The following is a 942-nucleotide window of genomic DNA, read 5'->3' as shown; positions in this document are numbered from 1 at the left end:
GTTATATTATTATTATTTAATAAATTATATTAATACTGATGACTTCATTAGTGCTAAATACATCAGTGAAATATAAGACATTTCTGGTTTGGTTTCTGGTTTTTTAAGGTGTACTTGAGACAAAAAAAGACAAATAGTTTGGGAACCTACTTTTAATGTAACCCATACCTTCTTAAGCAACAAAAAAACGTGCAATATCACTCTCATGGTGTTTTCCAACTTGTATGTTAAAGTTCCAGCACTAATTAAAAACCGGCATAAAAATGACATACCTGCTGAACAATCCTCTTATACATGGATTCCCTTTAATGAATATCTTTGTGCAGTATTTCAGATCAATTAATTTAATTTATTAAGCTAAACGTTTGACGTTTCTTTCGGCATGCATATGGCCACGGCGCCGCAGCGCCCTCTGGAGGATAAACCCCGTTAATACACGGTTGAATGCAACGCAGCTTGTTAAATTGTTTGTTCATTTAATGCCAGCGTAGTTATACATTTTCTACACAGCAACAGCGCAGATTAATAAAGCCACGGACGTTAGACAAGACTCAAATCCTCCTCTGAAACGCTTTGTATTAGTACCACACTTTGTTTCATGCACTCAGAGGTGAAATCAAGGGAAGCTCATGGTAGATGCATTTACAAGCAGCAACAAGTTACCTTTTAAATCACTTTCAATTCAATCATACAGCTTCCATTCTGCATTAAACTGCAAAACAGTGCCAAGTGGGGCTTTCCACTCATTCACCTCGATTCAAATCAATTTCCAGCGGATAAAACAATTTGAGTAAGTGCAATGCATTTTTTCCTGTATTTATAAAGAATATTCATATTAGCTTGCAATAACTTAAATGCATTACTGTATGAACATGTTACTGTTTGTATAAAAAGTGAGACAACATTATATTTGGATCTGACATTGATCGATCTTTGTTTATC

General features: G+C 34.7%; 1 protein-coding gene across 1 annotated transcript in view; it reads right to left on the bottom strand.

Moving 5' to 3' along the window:
- Window positions 1–296, bottom strand: part of LOC122353773 (phospholipid phosphatase-related protein type 3-like) — a 4,819-nt gene extending 4,523 nt beyond the window's left edge. Inside the window, exon 1 of the mRNA XM_043251652.1 lies at window positions 273–296. Within this exon, the coding sequence (XP_043107587.1) occupies window positions 273–296 (24 nt within the window). The remainder of the gene's footprint in view (window positions 1–272) is intronic.
- Window positions 297–942: the final 646 nt, after the last annotated feature.

This window comes from Puntigrus tetrazona, chromosome 11, assembly GCF_018831695.1.
Source record: "Puntigrus tetrazona isolate hp1 chromosome 11, ASM1883169v1, whole genome shotgun sequence".
Classification (NCBI taxonomy): Eukaryota; Metazoa; Chordata; class Actinopteri; order Cypriniformes; family Cyprinidae; genus Puntigrus; species Puntigrus tetrazona.
Note: the sequence above shows the minus strand (reverse complement) of the source record. Positions and strands in the feature narration are given on the sequence as shown.